Consider the following 22,585-nt stretch of genomic DNA (forward strand, 5'->3'; position numbering starts at 1 on the left):
CCCAGGTTCATCCACCCCATTAGAAATGTTGAAGCAGGTTACTGTTGTTACCTCTGTGTATTGACATTTCTGATTAAAAAAGCTTTTACATGCTACAGACTTACTGTCTTACACGGGCCACAAGGGGTTTTTTCATGTGAACGTTACCCAAATTTCTGTTGGTTTCGAGTCCATTTCACAAGTGTGGGGGGCGGGGAGTGTTGCTAATTGCAGGGAGGAAAAGTGGGGCCTGATGTAACAAGTTTGCTCACTCCTGCTCTCCATGCAGGGGAGGGGAGGGGTTTCCCACCGAGGGAGGTAAATCTCTGCCCACAGGGGGCTTCTGCTGATTTAACCGCTCTTCCCACCAGGCGCTAGCTGGCTTCACCCCAGCCTCAGAGGGGCGTGAACTGTTCACGCCCGGAGCCGAGGGAGCGGCGGGGCTCCACCCAAGGGGTGGCCGCACGCTAGGAAAGCTCTAGGGGCGGAGACCAGCCGGAGGAGGCGGTACCCGGCAGGGACAGCAGGGAGGTGGTTTTTGTGGCCGGCGCAGACACGCGTGGCCCGGGCAGGATTGAGACTCGCACCCGCCCGAGCTGCCGCCTCCCGCCGGGGCAGCCGGAGCTCACGTGATGAGCTGAGCCGAGCCGAGCCGAGCCGCGGGGGCTGGCGGAGGCTGGGCGCTGGGAGACCGGCAGAACTTCCCTCCCGGAGCCGCCTCGCCAGCTTTCCCTTTGCAGCTGGCCGCCCCTCCCCTCCCCTGCCCTCCGCTCCGCCCGGGATCCGCCCTCCCTTCCAGCCTTGCCTGGGGCCCTCCTGCCTCCCTTCCCTAGGCCCTCTCTTTCCCCTCCGCCTGCTCCCCAGGGCTCCCCACCCCACCCACCCCGATGGGCCCCATGCCCCCCACAGAGGTGTACCCCTTTGAGCGGGTCATCGTACTGGTCTCCTGTGTCCTCTCCTTCCTGGGCTCCAGCCTGCTGGTCTTCACCCATGCCGTGTGGCCAGAGCTGCGGACGCGCCCCCGCCAGCTGCTGCTCTACCTGTCCTTGGCCGACCTCCTTTCTGCGGCATCCTACTTCTACGGGGTGCTACAGGAGTTCGACTCCTCCTCGTGGGACTGCGTGCTGCAGGGGGCCGTCTCCACCTTCTCCAACACCAGCTCCTTCTTCTGGACCATGGCCATTGCCCTCTACCTGTACATCACCATTGTGAGGGGCGCCCCAACGGGCACGGGCCTTCTCTGCTTCTTCCACGTCATGAGGTGGGTGAGTTTGGGCCACGCCACCCCTGTGTCCCTCACTTCAGCCAGCAAGTGCCACCGAGAGTGGCTGGGTGGGAGCGCCACAGATGTCCAACCATGTCGTGATCTTGGTTGGTTGGTTGGTTGGTAGGTGGCAGTGTGGGAATATCTTCCTCCTTGCTTAAGCTGCCAGGATGGGTGGAGCGGCTGCTGCTGGTGGGCAACCCGGAGCCCATGGTCACATGAGGCCCCTTGGGGTTCTCTGCGTGGCGTGCAAGACATTTTGTTTGCAAGTATCAGAGAGGTAGCCAAGTTAGTCTGTATCTTCAAAAACAAGAAGTCCCGTGACACCTTATAAACTAACAGATATCTAGACGAAGCGGGTCTTTGCCCACGAAAGCTTATGCTCCAAAATTTTTTGTTTACAATTGCCTGTGTGCAAGGTTGCCAGATTCCACTGGTTTCCAGCCCCATAGGTTTTTCCTTCCAGTATTACTAAATTGACAGGTAGGTAAAGTAAGGCCTTGTGAAGTGAGGTGTGCACTGATTACACTCAACATTGACTGCGTGAGCCATGCACTCCCTCTGCATCCAATCAAAGCATTGCTATGGTTCAGTTGGCACACCCTGCAACTTCTAGGTACGCAAGCACAGTTAGCAAAACTACCCCATCCTGGGAGACTGTCTTGGTTATGATAATATTGTGGCCCACTGCAATTAAGGAGGGCCACTCACAAGCTTAGGTTGCCCACCTCTGACTGAGTCTCTCCTGGAGCTACTTTGCCCTTCCAAGCCAGAGCATTGTGACCATTAACAATTGTATCAGTGATCTTGGGTGAAAAAATTGAGTGTGGCGGGGTGTGTGTGTGTGTGTGTGTGTGTGTGAAATGACTCGTTCAAGGACATAGTGAATCTCTAGCAGAGACAAGGAGAGAGCCCAGGATTCATGGTTCTTGTTTTTCTGACTTCATCTCTCAGTGTCCCAGAGGGATACCCACACGTACCCAAAACGTAGGGGCCTCTACTCCAGTGACAAAGTCCCTCCTTTAGCATGTGTTTACCTCCATACCTCTGAACTCCCCCTACACCAATAATTCGGTACCTTTAGGAGCATGCAGACTGAAAGTGGAGGAGGCGGCTGGAAAAGCTGTCTGAAGGCTGCTTGGCATATCTAAAGGAAAGCCAGACAGAACAGCTCATGGTCTAACTTTCGCCTAAGTGTTTACTGTTTAGCTAGCTGATTTTCCACATCATGTTTAATAAAAGCCTTCATTATGCAATCCAGGCTTGTGTAATCATGTGCCCCCTCCACACAAAGCCTGACAGTGATCCTTTGGTGCTCTAGGCTGTCAGGTTTTTATAATAAATGACATGGAAAAAGGGAGTAGTTTTTTTTTTTTTGTTTGTTTTTTTTTTTAAAAACTCCAAGGCTAGCCAAAGAGTGGATTTGGGGGGTTTTTTTCTTTGTAAGTACGAGATAACAGTTGGAAGCATTCAACAAACAGTATTATTTTGTAGACAATTGCATGGTTGTGCCAATCTAAAATGACAGGCCAGAGCAGACATCAAGTCTGGGTGTTAAGTCGAAAAGAAAATTGAATTCCTGCCCTCTCCCTTTGAATTATCACCTGCCTGAGCAGAAATCTGAGTTTGCAAAAAGTGCACAGTAGCTGCGAGAGTGTAGTGTGTGACATAAGTCAGTGGTTCTCAACTTTTCGAGACTACTGTACCCCTTTCAGGGGTCTGATATGTCTTGAGTAACCCCAACTTTCACCCTTCTTAAAAAATACTGAAAAATCAGACCTAGAAAACAAAAGTGCCACAGCGTACTGGTTGTGAAAAATTGCTTACTTGCTCATTTGGAATATAAATATTGTACTTATATTTCAGTAGATTCCTATAGTTCTCATTCTTTTCAGGCTACTGTACCGCTTTCAGGAATCTGGTTTGTCTTTGAGTGCTTCAGTTTCACCTCATTAAAAATTACTTGCTCACAAAATCCAACATAAAAATACACAAGCGCCACAGCACGTTAGTACTGAAAACATGCTGACTTTCTCATTTTTACTCTAAAATTATAATGTTAATCAATTGGAATATAAATATGGTATTTACATTGCACTTGTGAACTTTGTCTGATGCAGGAGGCCCACAGTCTGGGGCTGAAGCATGTAACTTAGCTTTTCTGGGTCTCCTGGTAATTACCATAATGCCATCCCTCCACTTGCGACCCCCACCCACCAATTCATCCTCCTAGAGGAGTTAATGTACCCATGGAAGACCTCTATGTACTCCCTGGGTACATGTACCCCTGGTTGGGAACCACTGACTTAGAAAATCTTGGCTTTTGTGTGTGAGGGTTGTGAGTTTTTTTCATTTTGACTTAAAGTAAATAGAAGGAGATGGGGGGTGAGATAAGCAAACTATGGAGAGCGGGACAGCTAGTCATAAGGGGCTGTCTAGTAGGGAACAGGAATAGGAGCTGCAATCCAAGGGACCAAATTCTGCACGGACTTGAGCCCCATCCAACTTGGTAAGACTGAATGGGTCTCTGCACAATCTGGCCTGTTTGTTCTTTTCCTATCTCTCTTTGATTTATGAGAGTGAGGTCTGTGCCTCAGTGTCTCCATTTGTTTAATACCTCCCAACATAACTCCCTAATACTGTGAGGGACAGGAAGAGGGTGGGAAGAATTTGTAAGGATGGATCGATTCGTGGTTGCAAAGCACTTTGCAGCCTCTGAAGAATCCAAGACAGCCCTTGCCACCACTTATTACAGGGAGGGAGGATTCAGAAGCTGAGTTTCTCTTTGTGAACCTTGCTGGGTTTTAGTTTCACACTCCATGTAGTCAGTCTATGGCCATGTTCTCTTTCCAAATAAGCATGAGCAAGATGTCTTAGTATCATTCAGTTCAAACTTTACTGTTTTCAAAGGACAAGACAGGCTTTTGACATCCAAGACCCATTATTAGATTCTGCTTTGTTAATGAATCTTCAGACCCACTCCCATACAGAGCATAGGCAACTGGTGTCTGAAATGGGCTGCAAAGGTGCAGAGAGGGGCCACCAAGAGGAACAGAAAGGGGATCTGTGTGGGGCACACCAGTTATCAATTAAAATTTGCACTTCCCCAATGCTACAGTGAGTCACTGTTCACCACTCTTAAATAGCTGCGGAAAGGAAACCAGTGGGACTTGTTCCCTGCCCTACCTGTCATCACAACCGGTTCTCCTTTTTCCCCTCCCTCTTTTGTTTTTTTTTTTTTATTGCAGCTTGAGAACTCAGCCATAGAAGTACAAGGTGGGAACGCTGCTCTATGCAGTTTTTCAAGGCTCCAAAATCCTATTGCCCAGGCTGAATTGTCCTTTGTAAACTGTCTAAAACCCCATAGCCAACAGGACAGGTCAAATCTGGAATGGCCACAAATATCATTAACAGATATCAGGGCTCCTGGGGCATGTGGTGAGAAGTAAATTGAGTGGAGGGACAGAGGGGGCTGTCTGAAGATAAGATGCTATTGTTAGGAGTTAAAGATAAGATACAACCATTAGGATCCTTGAAGCATGAAAAGGGGTTAATTAGATAAGAGTTTAGGGATCCATGCAGTAGCCATCAAGGCCTCCAGAGCCTGCAGTGAGCCAGGCTTGCGTAGAGATGCCACGTGGGCATAGGGGGCTAGCTGTCTGCAGGCAGCACTTGGCAGGGTTGGGGTTTGACAGGACTCTCTGGATGGATAAGTGATTAAAATATTTAAATGAGTCCCTGAATAAGGGAGCAGACTCCCTGTGCGTTCGATGCCGGGACCCAGACCAAATCCCTGCTACGAAACCCAGCCCGGATAATGCCCACCCAAGTAAGCCTCTGGACTCCGCCCTGAGCCTCCTGGAAAGGAGTGGCTAGCAGGGACAATGAGACTAGGATAAGGGTGGAAAGTTAAAAACAAAGTAACTAAAAATTTTATTAAGGAACACAACAAGATTAAAACTATAACAAGTAACAGTTTCTTAAATGCAAACTTCCTTATGCTCTATTGATACGTACATTTACTTTGGTAACTGTATCCATTTGGTAACTTGTTCTCAGATCTTGAATTGATTTTATTTTACCGCAAGATAAAAGGATTTGGTTACTGGAATAAGGGGGGAAGGAAAGAGGGATTTAGGGATGAGGGTTGTCAGGTTTTTAGAAATCCCTGGTGTCTCCTTCCAGAGCCGGGGTGGGGGTGCTAAGCCCCACCTCCGTGCGGGGTCAGGTTGCTAGCCCGACCCAGAAGGTTGGTACCCGAAGGCCAGTGGGACTGTCCCTTTATGTTGTGGGGGTCCCTGGTACCCTCTTAGTGGGCCCAACTAAGTGATCCTGGGAGGCTTATGCTCTTCCTCAGGTCACTGGGTAGGATTGACAGTTAGGGAGGCAGGGTGGCAACGCCTTCTCCTGCAGTTTAGTGAGAGGAGGTGTGTAAGGGTAAGGGGGAGAGGACAGAAGGGGAAAAGGTCAGTTGAAGCTTTTACTTTAATGTTAGAACACCAAGGGTAATATAACTATAGTAACTATAACTTAAACTTACACTTAACAATGAACATTAATTATTAATTATATGTGCCGATATTTGGCTACAATAATAAACCCTGCCTGGGATATCCAGGCCTGGCCTCAGGGGGTCGGGCCCCCGGGCACTTCCCTCCCCTCATCAGGGAAGGGAACAATGAAGGAGCAACCCTCCGTTCCCTCGTAGAGGGTCCCAAGTTCCCAGGTGGGAGTGGATATAGATAAAAAGTAAAGCAGGTTTACGTGTCCAGTCCGGTTATGCTAAGTCCAGTCCAGTGAAAGTCCAGTCCGATGACAAGATGGCGGGCGGCGGGAGCGTAGGTGCCGCAGTGGTGGCAGGCTCTGAGCTTCAACTGGTGAGTGCGCAGTACCTCACCCTAGGGGTAAGGCCAGTTCGCCACTCACCAGATCCGCCTTCGAGCTGCTTGTTGGCGGCGGGGTCGAGGGTGCCGCAGTGATGGCAGGCTCTGGGCTCTAACAGGCAAGCGCGCAGTACCTCACCCTAGGGGTGAGGCCAGTTCGCCTCTTGCCTGATTTACCTCAGAGCTGCCTTTGCTCTTTTAGGGCTGAGGTACAGTTAGCACCACAGCAGGCGGGCCCTGCTGGGCGAAGATGGTGTTGTCTTAAGAATCTTCGCAAAGGCTTCTTAGCCGGAGCTCTTCACAAAGGCTTCTTAGCTAGAGCTCTTCACAAAGTCTTCGCCTTTGAGGCAGCTGGCCTAGGGGCTGGTGGACGTCTCAGGGGCCAGCACCGCCCCGTGCAGGTGGCGGAGTCGTATCCGCGCCAAGGGCCGGTGAGCGCTGTGCGGCGCCGCCTTATATTCTGTGATCTTATACATAATTCATGAGGCTATTTACATATGAGAGTTCTAAGCGCATGCTTTCAAACAGGTCCTCTCGGCCAGGGAAGCTTCTAGAAGCTGCCTCACCTGTATCCAATGAGGAGCCTGGATTTCAAATCCATGATTCTGAGGTGTTTATGAGTTCAGGTTACCGGGGAAACCAACTGACACAGAGTGACCATTACAGGGGGCTGCTAACTGGCAGCCTATGTACCTTTTAGAGTCTACCTGCCCCTGTAATGATGTTAAATGGCCAAAGGCTTGTTTCCCCTGGCCTACGGGGATGATTATGCCCGAGGGATGAAAAATCCCTGACAGGGTTAATCTGAGTTAAATTACGTGTAAAACAGTTGATAAATTTCAGAGATATCAGAGAGGTCACTGTGTTATTCTGTATCCTCAAAAACAAAAAGGAGTCCTGTGGCACCTTATAGACTAACAGATGTTTTCGAGCATAAACTTTCTTGGGCAAAGACCCGCTTAGTCAGATGCATGAGTTGGGGGGTTTCAGAGGAGGATTTAAAGAGGGAGTTTCAGTAAAGGGGTGGGCCAGAGCTCACAAGTCAGGGTGGATGTGGCCCATTATCAGCAGTTAAAGTGGAGTTGTGAACATCAAGAGAGGAGAAATCAAGTCAGTTCAGTCAGGGGGGATATGGCCCATTGTCAGTTGCAGTAATTCAGTTTCTCCTGAGCAGTCACAGGAGCGCAGGGCTTACAGGGGAACACTGACATATGAGTGTGTACCTCCTGGGGGGGCATGACATGATCAGCTGCTGAATCGCAGGATCATCTGTCTCTTAAAAATATTGAAATATGTTACTGTTTTTCTGTATGTGGAGTCACATTTATATGCCCATTGATAAAGATTTTATATTGTACAGATGTTTGTTACGCACACAGAAAAGTGTACGGCCTTGCATGTTGGATAGTAACAGAGAGTAAGCCATGCTAGTCTATACACTATCAAAACAAAAAGCAGTCAAGTAGCACTTTAAAGACTAGCAAAATAATTTATTAGATGAGCTTTCGTGGGACAGACCCACTTCTTTAGACCATAGCCAGACCAGAACAGACTCAATATTAAAGACACAGAGAACCAAAAACCGTAAGCAAGGAGGACAAATCAGAAAAAGATAATCAAGGTGAGCAAATCAGAGAGTGGAGGGGTGGGGGGGAAGATCAAGAATTAGATTGAGCCAAGTATGCAGACGAGCCCCTATAGTGACTCAGAAAGTTCCCATCACGATTTAAACCATGTGTTAATGTGCCGAATTTGAATATAAAAGTCAGCTCGTCCACTTCTCTCTCTAAAACGGTGCGATAATGTCTCTTCAGTAACACACATACCTTGAGGTCATTGACAGAATGCCCCATTCCATTAAAATGTTGACTAACTGGTTTGTGGATCTGGAGTGTTTTGATGTCTGTTTTGTGCCCGTTGACCCTTTGTCTAAGGGAGTTAGAAGTCTGTCCAATATACAAAGCATCTGGGCATTGTTGGCACATGATGGCATATATGATGTTAGTAGAGGAGCATGAGAAAGTGCCCATGATTCTGTGAGTAACCTGGTTAGGTCCAGTGATGGTATTTCCAGAGAAGATATGTGGACAAAGCTGGCAGTGGGCTTTGTTGCAGGGAAAGGTTCCACGACTGGTGTTCCTGGGGTATAGGCTGTGGCTGTTAGTCAGGATCCTCATGAGGTTGGGAGGTTGTCTGTAGGAGAGAACAGGCATGTCACCCAGGGCCTGATTAAGGATAGGTTGTAGGTCTTTAATAATTCGTTGCAGTGGTCTGAGTTGAGGGCTGTAGGTGATGACCAGTGATGTTCTGTTCTTGGCTTTTTTGGGCCGATCTTGGAGTAGCTGGTCTCTGGGTATGCGTCTGGCCCTGTCGATTTGTTTTTTTACTTCTCCTGGTGGGTAATTCAGGTTTATGAATGTTTGGTAAAGTTCTTGTAGTTTTTGGTCTCTGTCAGTTGGATCAGAGCAAATGTGATTGTACCTAAGAGCTTGACTGTGAACAATGGATCTAGTGGATCAGTGGACGAGCTGACATTTATATTCAAATTCAGCACATTAACACATGGTTTAAATCGTGATGAGAACTTTCTGAGTCACTATAGGGGCTCGTCTGCATACTTGGCTCAATCTAATTCTTGACCTTCCCCCTCACCCCTCCACACTCTGATTTGCTCACCTTGATTATCTTTTTCTGATTTGTCCTCCTTGCTTACTGTTTTTGGTTCTTTGTGTCTTAAATATTGAGTCTGTTCTGGTCTGGCTATGGTCTGAAGAAGTGGGTCTGTCCCACGAAAGCTCACCTAATAAACTATTTTGCTAGTCTTTAAAGTGCTACTTGACTGCTTTTTGTTTTGATAGAAAAGCGTACTGTAATTTTTTATATGAACATAACCAAAATTTCCATTGGTTAGGATGACCTTAAACAGGTTGGGGGCTCTGCTAATTGCAGGGATGAAAAGTAGGGTCCGGTGTAAACAGTTTGCTCACCCGTGGTATACTGGACAGTTCTAGCCTGACTTTTTCCTCTTAAGGAAATAGGATTGTTGCTTTATAGATGAAACCTGTCAAATAGGTTTCTTGGTCATTGGCTCTATTAAGTTAACACACGCTTAGTTTTAACAGCCTTTCTGGGGAGCCCTATCATACGTGTTCAGTTTTGTTGAGCGGGGCTCAAGATGACGGAGTGAATTTTGAGTCTGTTTAAATATTTGCAGTTTTTATTACTTCCAGGATCTTGGCCACAAAATTTTAAGTTAGTTAAATATGTTCTTGTCCTCCAAATAGCCCATAGACTCTCAACTGGGCACAATTTTCTTTGCATTCTATCCTAAATTGTATAGTGTGGTTGTGTGCTGTTAAACAGCTACTGCTGTTCCCCCAGAAGTGGCTGCATTCCATCAGTGAGCTAAGCAATTAGAGAGCAAGTGTGTATGTTAATATATCATATATGTCTGCAGAACACTTCAAGATCCTCTCAAATGTAGGGGCAGGGCTGTGTAAATGTAAAATACTACAGGTTGAACTTCTCTAGTCTGGCACTTTCTCATCCAGCAACAGCATGATTTTAGTTAGCCAGATGACCACTTATCATGGGTGTGGCCAACTTTCCCATGGTCTCAAAGTTTGTTGACAGCCACCAGTCCTGGTTCTCAGTGTTCTGGGCTGTTATTTAGCTGTAATTTACCCCAAGCCCAGTAAGCAGTGGAAGTGTTGGTAATGCTGCTAGACAACATTGATCGCCTTTGGTCAGGCAAATTCTCTCGTTCATCAAAGGTTGGATCCAGAGTGTGCCAGACTAGAGAGGTTCAACCTGTCCTGTATTACCCATCTTATTTCAGTGAAGTGGCTGTTAAAGTTATTGTGAAAGTACCAGTGAGAGATTGTTTTCATAGAGGTGAGTTTGTCCATAAGCTCCTGCATTCTGTTCATAACACGAAAGAAGCTGTTGCAATTTACTGGATGACTCACAAAAGGCTTTTATGGGTCAGGCCAAGTTCAGTGCAAACAGCTGCTCACTAGTCTTGTAGCATAGAAATCTGTAGTCAGACAGGCTTTCTGAAGGGTGCTCTCACTGGTGACATAGTGGTGCTCTGGTGACACACAAACAAGACACGCTCCAAGATCAAGCATAAGTAGGATTGATAGTTGTCCTCAGGCATTGCTAGCTATCACAGCTGGTGAGAATAGAAACCAAAGATAGTGGAATAGAATATAATTACTTTTTCTTCTCAAAGGATCCCACCAATCAGGTATTAACTGCCTCTTTTCCCCACTTTTTGTGAATCAATCCTAATATTTAGTGAGGGAGTTGGGACTGTTTAGTCTGCAGAAGAGAAGACTGAGGGGGGACTTGACAACAGCCTTCAACTTACTGAAGGGAGGCTGCAAAGAGGCTGGAGAGAGGCTGTTCACAGTGGTCACGGATGGCAGAACACAGAACAATGGTCTCAAGTTGCGTTTGGAAAGGTCCAGGTTGAACATTAGGAAAACCTTTTTCACTCGGAGGGTGATGAAGCATTGGAATGTTCTACCCAGGGAAGTCGTGGAGTCTCCATCCCTGGAGGTGTTTAATTCTCACCTCGAGAAAGCCCTGATGGGGCTGATCTTATGGGTTTCGTCCTGCTTAGAGCAGGGGGCTGGACTCTGACTTTTTTAGGTCTCTCCCAGCTCTATTGTTCTATGATTCTATATTTGTAGACAGGCCCACTGATGCAGGGGGAGAGGCAAGGGGCAAAGGGGGCAGTTACCTTGGGGCCCAGCAATTCAAAGGGGCCCAGGGCTCTGGCTGCTCATCTGACAGTGGTTTCCCCTAGCCTCAGTACTGCTGCCTTCTTCCTGGGCCACTTCCCCAAACGCTCTCCTAGTACCTTATCCCTGGTACCTGAGTGAATCTTTCCTCCTTCAACACAAGCACTCTGTCCTCAGCTCTCCAGCAACACACTTCCTCTACTCAGTCCTTCACTCTTCTCCTTCCCCCTTCCTTACCTCATGGGCAACCTTTTTAAGTAGCCCAACCGGCCTTAATTGGCTGCAGGGGCTTGATTAGCCTACTGCTTCAGGCAAGCTCTTAACTAGCTTCAGGAGTCTGCCTGCCTGGACTACATGGCAGCAGTCTCTAGCAGGTTATTCAGGAAACAGAAAGCCATTCACCCAGCTCCTGCGATGTCTGTCCTCCCACCAAACTACTGTAGCTAGCTGCCCTGGGTCTGTCATACTACAAAGAGGGTTCTCATGCAACGTGCATGTCCAAGGTTCTTTCCTGTAGGTCAATAAGCAACATGTCTAGAATCTGTCAAATGTCGCCTTTCTTCCTATCATCCTCTCCCTAGTGGGGAAGCTGCAAGTATACTGCCAACCAGGAGAACCTGGAGCCTGATCTTGGACTTGTCATTTAGGCAAAACTCCTGTTCATTTCACTATGTGTAAAGAACTTGAGATCTGGGTCTCTGAAAGATGGTTTCACTGCATGGTCTGTCTCATGGTTACTACAATTAGTAGGGCCCTCCCAACCTGTCTAATGTAATCCAAACTGATGGAAATTGTGGTTATGTTTGTATGAAAAAAAAGCCTTTTGGCACGTGTAAGAAAATAAATGTGCAGAACGTAATAACCTAATTAATCGTCATATAAATGTGACTACACAGACATAAAAACAGTAGCATATATCAATAATTTGAATGAGATAGATGAGCCTGAGAGCCAGCAGCTGGTCATATTGTGTCCCTGTTATGAAATTTCACACCCCAACCCTGAAGGGGCTTGCCCCCACACTTTTTGCACCCTGGTCTATCTGATGCACCTGAGTCTCTATTGTAATGGCATTGATAGTGGCCGTGTCTGCCTTTGACCAGAACTGTACAGTAGACCCTCAAGTTACACAGGGGGTTGCATTCCTGCAACCCCCTGTATAACTCAAATTTTTGCACAAATCAGTGGGAAATGGGAACCAGGCTGCCACCTGTCCCCAGCTCTTCTGGGCTTGCAGGATCGTGGAAACTGACCAGGCCGCCAGGGCTGGTCAGTTTCCTGGCTCTCAGAGTCCTGGGGTGTCAGGAGCCAGGAGGCAGGCTGGTTCACTGACCAGCCATGAGCTGGTTAGTTTCTGGGTCTTGCAAGTGGTGGGGAGCTCGAAACCAGGCAGCAGCCTGTCCTTTGCAGGAAGGAGTGCTTCACTGTCGTATAAGGGACATGGAACTTTTCTAACTGCTTGGGTGCTGCTTGCCTAAGAAATGAGAGAGAGAAATCACTGTAACTGACCCACCATCGTACCTAGTTCCATTTGGAGGATTAGTTGTATCCTTCTTTTACCACTTTTTTTTTTTTTTTTTGCCCCTGATGTTTGGGTTTTCCTTTCCTCAGCTCAAGGATCTGCTGTGCTTTAGACTGAGCGAACTGGGTGAATCACAGGTCACTGCCGTGATTGTCTCTAATGACAAGAGGAAATGTTAGGATGGTGTAATTGCTGTGTCCAGACTCTCTTGAACTGAGCACGGCACATTACCCTGTTTAAAGAAACCAAACGCACCTCTGCTGCAGGCTGAGGGTGGGGAAGATAAGGAAATGGAAAAGGAAGCAGGGGGACAAAATGCCATTGTCTCTTGCACACAACTTCCAGGGTAGGAAGAGCCCAGCTCCTGAATGGATTAATTGGGATGGTGTGCAGGTCCTGCTGGAATTGAACTGGGAAGGGTGTTGACATGCACAGTGCCTTGCTGCACCATGGGGTTCCCTGGCATGCTGATGGGAATTCCCAGCTGTCTGGGTGTGGGTATCCCCATCAGATTATCCAAGAAGAGAGAGTCCAGCCTCCACAGTGACGAGGGATTGCTTACTGTCTGTGAGCTGTTCCTCTGCTCTGAACTGTGTGGTGACTGTGACCTGAACTATGTCTTCTCCTCACCCGCACCCCATTCTCCTGTCTCAGCTGGGGAGTCCCACTTGGCATCACCGTGGCTGCTGTTGTTCTGAAGAAGATTGGCTATGACGCATCGAACGTCTCTGTGGGCTGGTGCTGGATCAACCTGGAAGCAGAGGATAGGGTGCTGTGGATGCTGTTGGCGGGGAAGTTGTGGGAGCTGCTGGCGTATGTGATATTACCAGTCCTTTACATCCTTGTCAAGAAGCACATCAATAGGGCGGTTGGTATCCTGGTTGCTTTTGCTTTATACAAGCTTGATTTATGATGGTATTTTCAGACTTATACAGATCTCAGAGCAAGCTAGACACCGCTTAAATAAGAACTGCTTCACCCACCCCTGAAATGCAGCCACCTCTGGGGAGCAAAAGTGCACAGCATCATTTGCCAGTAACTTAGCATTATATGAATATGGCACCCATTTAAAAACCATAATGGGTGGGGAGGTGGAAAGGTAGAATGTAAATATTGGAGTAGGACATTGGTGAGGAGGGGAAATCCTGACCTGACATAATCAGAGGCAACTTCAGTGGAGTTACATCCACTTATGCTAGGCTTGAATTGCAGCCCTGAGAGTGGTGCTGTGGGTTTCTTATGGACGTGTTGTGCTCTGGACACTGGATACACATACATGATTTAAAAAAAATATTCCAGCTTCTACCCCAAAGAGTTTTCAATCAATACAGCAAATAACAATGAAATGCCTGCCAAGAGCACAAGAATTCAGAGGGACAGGTTAGCATCTGAACAACATGAAAAGAAAAACCTCAACTATGTCGCAGCGGCCAGACACAGGGACTCCAGAGGGCAGATTCCTGTTTTTTCCACTAAATTATGGTTTTTAAAAAGCCAACTCTAAAAATGTCATCTTCCCCTGGCTTCCAGCGCTATCACAGACTTGCTTGTCAGGGTGGTAATTGAAGCCAGCAGAGAGCCATGGGGTTGGGTAGATGAGACATGCAGAACCCCTGGGCTCTAATCAGAAAGCTTGGCTTGCCATCTCCAAAACTATGGCCAGCTTTCTTACCATGATCTTACCTGGTCATGTCTGTATTGGGCACACTTGAATACCCTCAGTGCCTGGAGAGCTAGAAAGGGGAGTCTAAGCAGGTTCGCATGCGTATCACCTGTCGTCCATCTCTGAAGTTGATGGGACTCTGTGTTCTAGCAGCTGTCAGAGATGCCAGCGTGACTGTCTGGAAACCCGATCTGGTCTGGCGTTCAGGCGCTGTCCTCTCCCTCACATGCCCTGGGCTCTGATTCCACTGCAGGAGGAGAGCTGAGTACAAGGGGTTGTCAAAGCCAAGTCTTACAGCTGGGTTCGGAGGGCTGGAAGCAGCAGTGCACTGAGCCCTCTGGACTGCAACTTTTCTCCCTTCTCCTGAGCTTTCCCTGTGGCTTGGAGCTGTGCCAAGGCTGGTAGCCCTTGGGCGGGACCTCCCAGCTCTCCCCCAGTGTTTGCCGCTTCCTAGGAACTACAATAAATAACCTTCCCTGTTGCGGTGACTTGTCTGACCAGGGCCAACTTTGGAGTGCCTTATAGGCTAGTCTGGATTTGCAACGCATGCTTTCGCGTGACTGTGAGAGCAGCTGTGTTATGGCAGGAATGCAGGAGGCTGGCAGGGTGTGCTCTTTCCCAAGAGAGTCTTGTTTGTACCCCTGTGCAAATGGCTGGGGCTTTATGGATGGCCCTTGAAAGGGGTCAGACTCCCAGCTGCCCTGTGAGCACTGTAAGTGAAGGTACCAAGCTCTTCTGGGGCAGTGGCCTTCTGCCGGCCAGACTGCTAGCATTGGGAGGAGCAGGAGGAATGGGGTATAAGATTTTATACATGCTATAGCACATGTGTGAAGGAAGAAAAGTTTTCGGTCAGACCCCTGTGCTGGCTTTTGAGGGGTGTCAGTTCAGTGGCTCACTGTTCATTTAATCAGGGGGAAATCTGTCCCTTGATTTCCCCTCTGTGAAATGGGGAAATCCTTCCCTGCTTCTCAAACATAAGTGCATGAATAGTACAGAGATATAAATAATTGAATAGACTGTAAGTCCTTCGGACACCAAAGGACCAGAAATAATTAATGTTACCCTTTATAGTTATATTTTATCTGTGGACCTTAGTGTTCTAAAAGCTGATTGATTAGGTGATTGCCAAAGGCCATTCAGGTACTCGGTGGCAGAGCCAGGAGGGAAACCAAGGTTTCTCAGCAGTCAGTGGACCTCTTTTGTAAGGCATTGCTGATGTTTGTTGCCATAGCTGCAGCTGTTCTTAATTATTTAGCGTGTGTGGTACTCATCTACAATACTAAAAAAGTCAAGCTGTCCCCTTCTGCCCTTCTTCACACCTGGGTGGCCTTCTTGGTTTCACCAAAGGTCACTTATGTTCATGGGCAAAGTTTGGCCCAAAATCTGTGTTCCAAAGAACTGATAGATAGCTGGGCTGGAGTCCAGCTTTGGCAGTCTCTGTCCAGCCCTGGGCATTTCTTTGGCTGACAATGTAGCCGAAGGCAGAGTGCTAAGGGTTAATTGGCTTTGGTGAGAAGCCACCAGTCTGAGCATTCACAATAAGAGTTTTCCTTTCGTTCTTTCCTTTATGTGAAGCATGCAGCGCTCTCTGAATATCGCCCCATACTGGCCAGGGCTCCCGCCTTTCAGCCCAGGACTTCCATAGCAGATAAGAAACTGATCCTCATCCCTGTCATCTTCATCTTCCTCCGCATCTGGAGCACTGTCCGATTCATCCTGACCCTCTGCAACTCCTATGCCGTGCAAAATTCCGTCCTGGTGGTCCTGCACGTAAGTACCTGCTGGGCACAGCAGTCACTTGGCAGAACCAGAGGGGAGACAGGGACGGGAAGTGATGGGCTTTCTCATGTCTCAGACATGCATTCCTTGATCACTGCCATTTTTGTGGCTAGATGTAACCATGCAGGGACTTGCCAAGTGGGCTCATGGTTTATGAATGTGCACCATCAGCAAAAACTTCATGCTAGCCCAAGATCCTAGAATCATAAAAATGTGCAGCTGAGATGTGACCCCAAGAAGTCATCAAATTCAGCCTCCCTTTTGGCAGTACTAAACCAAAGTAGAGCATCCTTGGCAGGTGTTTGTCCAACCCATCTTTAAAAACTCCAACAATGGGAATCCCACAAACTCCCTTTTTAAGCTCTGGAATAGGAGTCTTACTCTGATAGTTAGATTTTTTTTTCCCTAACCTCTAACCTAAATCTCCCTGGATACAGATTAGACTCACTACTACTGGAGTTTTTTCCAGTTTATATAAATCTTTCCCACAGTGTGGTGCCCAGAATTGAACGCAGTACTCTAGTTGAAGCTTTTCTTCTGTTCTGAATGCTGTGCACAAACTATATACTTTTCTAAAACAACAGGAAGTCCTGTGGCACCTTACAGACTAACATACTTTGGAGCATAAGCTTTCGTGGGCAAAGACCTGCTTTGTCAGGTGCATGAATTTTCTGTAAGCACAGGAGGGGGCTCTGTTCCCATACCGCACCAGGCAACGTCTCCTCTCCCAGACACTGTGGCCAGCAGCTACCTGGGAGAGTGCAGCAGTTGGGCAGCATGGACAGAAGAGCTATTGGTTTGTTTACCAAATTGTCAAAAATGGTTCTTGCTGGTTTGGTTGCCGCCCCCTGGCCCAGGATTTTCAAGAAGTCAGAGCTAGTCGGTAGTTTGAACAGAGTAGAGCCGTTACTTCATTCTTATGAAACTGTACGTGTGGGTGTAACGTGTTTGTGATGAGATTTAATTGTAGCTGTAATTTTTAAATGAGATGTTTAGTATTTTATTGATGATTTAAAAACAATGAAAAATCTGATTTAAATAAGAATGTTATATATTAATTATCTGTTTTTATCCATCATGTGAGCAACTCGCCCAGAATGGGACTGTCTGCTCTAATGGAGCTGAACTTTTCCTCCTGGATGCCCATGTCTAGTGTTAAAGGGGTGTGGATGGAGGTGCTCACACCTCTCTGACACATTTAAAACAGAAAGATCGGGTGCAATGTTGCCTGCTGGTTTTGGGTGGTTTAAGGAAGAGTTGGGTTAGTGACGACTCTCCCTTAATTCATATAATTGTGACTCATTCTGTAAAGCAAGGGTCTTGTGAAATAGATCTCCCTTGGTTTTCCTCTCCCTCTCTCTTTCTCTCTAACATCTCTTGACACATTGTCGTGTCTGGGCTCAGCTGTCACCCCTGTTGTCTGTAAGCTGTGGGCTTGTGCTTAGCAGATCAAATGCTGCCCAGCTGATTAGCAAAGCACCCACAGCTAACTTTTTTGTTTCTTCTGGAGATGAACATTTGCACAGGCCTCGGTGCCCATAAAAAATTTATTCTGTACATAGATGAAAAAGATTAGATGGAACATTGGCTGTCAGTCTTTTTTATTAAACATCCTGATTTGCTGTCTGTCTCGATTCTTTTTTCTCCCTCCCTCCCTGCTGTCCTTATCTCTCTTCCCCATTGTCTCCCTCCTGTTTTCTAGCTTTTCCCCTCAATTCACTATATCCTGGCTTGTCACAGGGTGGGCCCAGAGCACTGGCTGTCTTTGCCTCCTAATGCAAGTGATTGCTTGGGGGGCAGTGAATGTGGGGATGTCCCCTTTTAAAAGTGGTGAGTTGTCAGCTTTTCATGACTGCTTAGGAGAGCACGTGGGGGTCTCGCATAAGAAAGGCATCTTGATTTTCTTTGTGATGGAGGGATGACAAGGATCTGAGATGTCCTCGCTTCAAACCAAACCTGTGCTCTGCCAGTTCAGCATCTGTGATGGGCTACCAAAATGAAAAAGCAGTCACGTAGCACTTTAAAGACTAACAAAATAATTTATTAAGTGATGAGGTCCAAAAATTGTTATCAAGGTTGATAAATCAGATAAATTGTTTGTTAAGGTTGGCAAATCAGAAGAGCAGAGGGGAGGCTGGGGGCTGTGGGCTAGGGAAGTTAAGAATTAGATAAAACATCAAAGTATGTTTAACAGTCCTTATAATGGGTCAGGTGATTGCTGTCCCTGTTCAAACCACATAATAATGTGCTGAATTTGAATATGAATATTAGTGATGAGCATTCCATCTGTAGACAGTTGTTAAAGTCCCTTCAGTAAAACACAAACTTTCAGGTCTTTAACACAATAGCCCACTCCATTAAAGTGTTGGCTGACAGGTTTGCGTCTTTGGAGTTTTTTGATGTCTGTTCTATGTCCATTCATTTTTTGTTGAAGAGTGCTGTACACATGGTGTGTGGGCATAGCTGGCACATGATGGCACATATGGTATTAGCTGAGGAACAGGAGAATGTATCTCTAATTCTGTATTAATGTGGTTAGGTCCAGTGATAGTATCTCCTGAATAGATATGTGGACAAAGTTGGCAAAGGGGTTTGTTTCAAGGAAAAGTTCCATGATTAGTAGTATTGTGGTATAGCCTGTGGTTGCTAGTGAGAAGGTTGGGAGGTTGTCTATAGAAAAGAACAGGCCTGTCACCTAGGGCCTTCTGAAGCGTGGCATCATGACTTAGGATAGGTTGTAGGTCTTTAATGATGTGTTGCAGTGGTTTGAGTTGGGGGCTTTAGGTAATGACAAGTGGTGTTCTGTTCTTGCTTTTTTGGGCCTACCTTGGAGTAGTCGGTTTCTGGGTATTCGTCTGGCCCTGTCAATTTGCTTTTTTACTTCTCCCGGTGGGTGATCTGAAGAAGTGGGTCTGTCCCACAAAAGCTCATCACTTAATACATTATTTTGTTAGTCTTTCAAAGCCCTACAGGACTGCTTTTCTTGTTTTGGTAGAATACAGACTAACACAGCTCTCTCTCTGTCATGGCCTAGTTCAGCACCTGGAGCTGAGATGGGGAAGAGACATTTCCACCAGCTGCTTGGAGTTCATTTTCTCTTCCTGTCCTTGCAGGGAATTGGGAACACGTTCCAAGGAGGTGCCAACTGCATCATGTTTGTCCTCTGCACCCGTGTGATCCGCACCCGGCTGCTCTCTTCCCTTTGCTGTGCTTGCTACAGAGGCTTGAATCAGCCTCCGCAGAGCCTGGAGGGGAGTTACCAGCACACTGAGCCCTGCAAAGACAAGGACACTGAACAGACGAGAGCGAAATTCACAAGCACCTGAGCCTATCTCCAAGTGTGAGAGTCCATCGGTCTCGGTAAAGGCTTAACTGTGAGTCCTACCTGTGCTCAGCATGGGTGGTGCATGGACTGCTGGCTGCCCCGCCCCTTCCATGCACCACAGGCGCCTTCCCCAGCCCTGCCCCTTGCACCAAGGCACCACCACTTCCATCTGAGACCCCGCCCCTTCCACACGCACAGAACACAGAGCCCCCATGCTACAGCTGCCTGCCCTGTCCCCAGGAAGGCAGGCGGCATGGCCCCGGCTACTGGAACCCAGTGATATGGCCTGAGGAAGGAGTGTGGACAGGGCCACACCTGGCTGTTTGTTTGGGGTGCCACAGTGTCCCCGAGCCTGAAATGAATTCAGCTGCTAGGGTGAAATGAGAATTCCACTGCAGCTGGTCTTGCAGGATACGGTTCCAACTTTGGATGATTTTACATGTTTTCAGTGAATTGATCCACACAGCCTCTGTCAGAGAGGGAAGTGTGGAAAATGGGGAACAAGGCCCAGAGCCAGTCTGTGGTTAACACAGGAATAGGAGCCATATCTCCTGAGCCTTTAGCTGCCTGGTCACATCTCCTCGTGTCCCAGTTTGTTATGCTTAGAAGAAACACATGGGATCTTTTTAGAGGGGTAAGGCAAGAACACTGCATTCATTGAGAATACAGTCCCATTATATTATATGCATATTGGATATATAGTTTACTCACAGCCATACACGTGAACACGCCATCTTGTGAACAACAAGTTGTCTTGTGGCGCCTTATAGACTAACAGATATTTTGGAGCATAAGCTTTCGTGGGCAAAGACCCTCTTCATCAGATGCATCTGCTTATCGTTACCAAAGGTGGCTCACTCTAGTCCCTTGGGCGGATGGATTAGAAGTGAGTGTGAAGCCGGGTTCTGTTGATCCGGATCAATGCTCCGATGTTGACAAGGCGAGAAGAACCCAACCCTGTAGTGGTACACACGTCTTTTACAGCTTTCAGTGGCCCATATCTTAAGGTTCCTTTTTCCATTTTGAGTCGTAGCCTGGCAGCAACTTAATACAGAGCTCGGAGGGTGCCGAGACTTTGCCCACCTGCGCTCTGTGTGGTTAAGAGTCTGAATATCATACAGAGTTGAATGGGACAGATTGTGGCAAAGTCCTCTGAGATCAGTACGGAGCTGCAAGCCGTGGAGAGAAGAAGTCCAACGATGCCATGTTTAATCTGCTTGGCATGGGTGGTGAGTTATATGGGCTTATGGCACCCCCTGATCCACCAATATGCAGGATCATGGGCCTGGCTCCACCAATGTTTGAGCTTGTATTTTTAGGCCACATGCTTTTGGGGGTGGGGCTCCACACTTCAGGGAGACATGGGCCCAGGGTGGCCTTGGGGGTTGGCAGGAGGTGAAGGATTGGTGTCAGCAGCAGCAAGCAGCCCAGCTCCAGACCGTCCCACTCCATCCGCCCACCTGCCCCCATTCCACCTCTTCTCCAAGCCCCTGCCGCTGTCAGGCCTCTTTCCACCTTCCGTTCCCTCCCCTCAAGTGACACTGGGGGCCGCTGGGGAAGTGTCACTCACTACTGCCAGCACCAGGTCCCCCAACACCCCATGTCCCATTGAAGCACAGAGCCTGAGGTGGTTGCCCTGGTCCATCCTGTGGATGGGATGGCTCTGCTTGGACACAGGGCGCCACCAAAAATTATACCAAACTGGTACCTATACTGCTTGGATCCAGGTGGCTGACTGCACACTGGGTCCTGAAGTCTGTGCAAAAGCAGCTGCAAACCTTTCAGAGTATGAGAACATCGCAGGTACATGCCCACCAGTATTAGTACAGAGGGGTGAGCTTGAAAAAGGCAGCAATCATCCTGGAGTCACTGTGCAGGCATGGCGAAAACTAGGTGTTGCACGCAAGGGAGAGAAGCAACACATCGTTGGGTGAGTGGCCCTTAACGTCCATTTTACCCTCTTGTTCTCTCCTGATTCAAGTGCAAGGCCTGAAAAACTAGAGCAGGATTTTGCTCCCTAGCCAAACTTGTTTTGTAAAAAGATTTGGTTAAGCAGCTTTTGCAGAAAATTAGCAACTCATGAGCTGTCTGGGGGCAGGAGGCAGCAGCCCAGCTCCCATAGCTCCAGGCACACAATTGTTGACTAATGTTTGTACTGAGCACGTGATGGATGAGTGACCTAGTGGCCGCCCAAGGTCTAATCCTGGCTGGGAAGATGAATTAGGGTGGAGACGTTTTTACCTTTTTTTTTCTTCATCTGTGTTTAGAAAAGGAAGTGCACATGGGAGACTGGTGCGGGTATTATTTTGTATTACAGCAACACCTCCCCTTCCCACTTGGGAGGAGATACTGTTGTGCAAAATGCTGCACAAATCTGTAGGGAGGCAAGGGCCATGCACCAGTGGTCTTACAGACTGACTTGCCACCTCACTGGGGCATTGAGAGCAGTGAGGCCTAAAGCCACCATGGGCCCTGGGGAAAGGTGGGAGAGGTGAGCGCTGCATCTCCAGAAGGGGTGGGGCCAAGGGTGGAGGGGCGGGGCCTAAGTTAGTCATCCCTTAACGCCTCTCAGACTGTGCTTTTGGGTTGTCCACCCCACCCCAGAGTCATGCGGCACGGCAAAGCAGCACTGCTGTGGTGTTTGAAAGAAGCCTGGAGCTCTGGCCACTGCCACAGTAGCAGCAGCGACCTGAGCTCTGGGCCCTGGTGAAACTACCCCCTTTTCCTCCTTCCCCCATCAGCGGGCCTGGCTGAGAGGCTGATTCAGTTAAGCTTGGTAAAGCGTGTGGAAGGTGCTTTCACAGAAGTATTATGTGCAGGTGACTCTTAATTAGGGATTCCCCCTTTGACAGGCAAAACCCCCACCCACCACACCACAATCTCAGCATCAGGCAACTCCACAACACTCGTTCCCCTTAAGCAACCGCTTATACTATAAGATTGGGAACATCGCAGGTCTCTTCACTCTCACGTGACTCCAGCCCTTGCCACACATGGACGGCGTACGTGGGTGGGGGTGGGCAGGACAGCTGCTGTATTTCAACCACTGTTGATCCGTCATCTCTTCAGCTGCAGAGGTGGGAACGCTGCAGCTTCCTCAGCTGGACTCAGAAACTTTTGGCGGTCAGTATCCCAGTGTGCAGTGAGAATAATGCAAATCTTTAAACTCGTGGGAGGAAAACCTGGCGGGTTATTGGCCACTGGCATATCTATGAAAATACTGGCCAGGCTGGTCGAACATCAGCCAGGTGGTCACCCCACACCTACTGTACGTATGCACAGCAACTGGGGGGACTGAGCATGTACAGACTTACCTGAGCTAGCTTTGGAATAACGACCCTGGCCTCAGATAGCTACCAAAGTTCAAGGCTGGGGTACCAGTGTTCTGCTCAGACAGCTGGCCCTGGCTGCCATGACTTCAT

The 22,585-nt window shown here is 48.0% G+C and overlaps 1 protein-coding gene across 2 annotated transcripts in view; it reads left to right on the forward strand.

Moving 5' to 3' along the window:
* Positions 1–502: 502 nt before the first annotated feature.
* GPR157 (G protein-coupled receptor 157) overlaps positions 503–22,585 on the forward strand; it is a 30,882-nt gene continuing 8,799 nt past the window's right edge. The window contains exons 1-4 of one of the 2 annotated variants that reach the window (XM_074975886.1): positions 503–1,240; positions 13,051–13,264; positions 15,635–15,829; positions 18,952–19,212. In XM_074975886.1, the coding sequence (XP_074831987.1) occupies positions 867–1,240; positions 13,051–13,264; positions 15,635–15,829; positions 18,952–19,164 (996 nt within the window). In that variant the 5' untranslated portion in view covers positions 503–866 and the 3' untranslated portion in view covers positions 19,165–19,212. The remainder of the gene's footprint in view (positions 1,241–13,050; positions 13,265–15,634; positions 15,830–18,951; positions 19,213–22,585) is intronic. The other variant, XM_074975885.1, reaches the window with a different exon arrangement.

This window comes from Carettochelys insculpta, chromosome 23 (genome assembly GCF_033958435.1).
Source record: "Carettochelys insculpta isolate YL-2023 chromosome 23, ASM3395843v1, whole genome shotgun sequence".
NCBI lineage: Eukaryota > Metazoa > Chordata > Testudines > Carettochelyidae > Carettochelys > Carettochelys insculpta.